Consider the following 1,266-nt stretch of genomic DNA (forward strand, 5'->3'; position numbering starts at 1 on the left):
TCTCCTGCTGAGTGACAGCGTCTGTGGCAGGGGTCATGGGGACCTTACTGAGACTAGGGCTCTGGGGATGGCCACGCAGAGCAGGTGAGGAGAGCAGCCCTGGGCACTTTGGTGGTGTGATCAGCCCACCGCAGCCCACCTGGAGGGTGAGCGAGGGGCAAGGAAGAGGGGGGTGTGCATGTGGCCCCTTCTTAGAGGAGCACAGCCTTTCATTCCTGCCCAGGGCCTGCCACAGCGTTCCTTTCATCTCTTTCAAGTTTTTATTTGGATGAGACCATGCATGTGCACAAAGACAGGCACCATCAGTAGGGACTTGTCACTCCAGGGTCCCCACCTCAAGCCTTCCAGCTGGTCAGGAGCATGGACCTGTGTGTCCCACATGGTCAAAGTCAGCTCAAGATCTGAACCCGCGGTCAGCACGTGGCTTCCAGCACTGCAGAGCAGCACGCTGCCTCTGGTGTCACTGGCCAGGCCTGGCTGCCACTTTTCCTAAGGCCCAGGGAGGGCTAGCGCCACACCTTAGACCCTAAGGAAGCACACGTGACTGCTTCGAGGGCCATTGGCCTCGGGAAGGAACCCTGTGGTCCAGGGAAATCTGATGAACTGGATCAAGTGTCAAAGGCTCGGCCTGTCCATCCATCCTGGGTCTCTGGGCGTGTCATGCCTTGATGAGAGCTGAAGTGTTCTGTGCTCAGCTGACACCTTGACACCTGACTCTGGCCACCCCCCTTCACCCCGCCAGGAGAAGAAGCTGCTGGAAGACAGAATAGCTGAGTTCACCACCAACCTCATGGAAGAGGAGGAGAAGTCGAAGAGCCTTGCCAAGCTCAAGAACAAGCACGAGGCCATGATCACCGACCTGGAAGGTGAGGGTGATGTGGGGAGCTCGCTCACCTGACCCAGGACACCAAGATGCCAAGGCACCTCTGGGTACACCTGGCCACTGCCCTAAGACCGGAGGCCACCAGGCTGCCGGGGCAGGGTCTGGTCCTTGCAGAGTCTGGGCCTTCAAGGCCCTGTTACTGTAGGGTTGGGTGTCCCCTGTGGGACTGCCAAGGTTATGCTTGACTAGGGGCAGGGTGACAAATCTTGCCTTATCCCCTGGACCCTAGGCATCTGGCAGTGAGGAGGGCTGGGCAGAGGGCAGGTCTGTGGTTGTCCGAGGACACCCCACCCCGGGCCCTTGAGAGGAAGGGACAGCTGGTGGGGAGGCGAGAATCCAGACTGCTATGCGAACTCCGCGGTCACTCCTGGAGAGTCAGGGGG

At 59.6% G+C, this 1,266-nt stretch overlaps 1 protein-coding gene across 1 annotated transcript in view; it reads left to right on the top strand.

Annotated features, from left to right (window-relative positions):
* LOC114006470 (myosin-9-like) overlaps positions 1-1,266 on the top strand; it is a 37,436-nt gene that overhangs the window by 1,225 nt on the left and 34,945 nt on the right. Inside the window, 1 exon segment of the mRNA XM_027769030.1 lies at positions 743-866. Within this exon segment, the coding sequence (XP_027624831.1) occupies positions 743-866 (124 nt within the window).

The sequence above is a fragment of the Tupaia chinensis genome, unplaced genomic scaffold (genome assembly GCF_000334495.1).
Source record: "Tupaia chinensis unplaced genomic scaffold, TupChi_1.0 Scaffold148234_1, whole genome shotgun sequence".
NCBI lineage: Eukaryota > Metazoa > Chordata > Mammalia > Scandentia > Tupaiidae > Tupaia > Tupaia belangeri.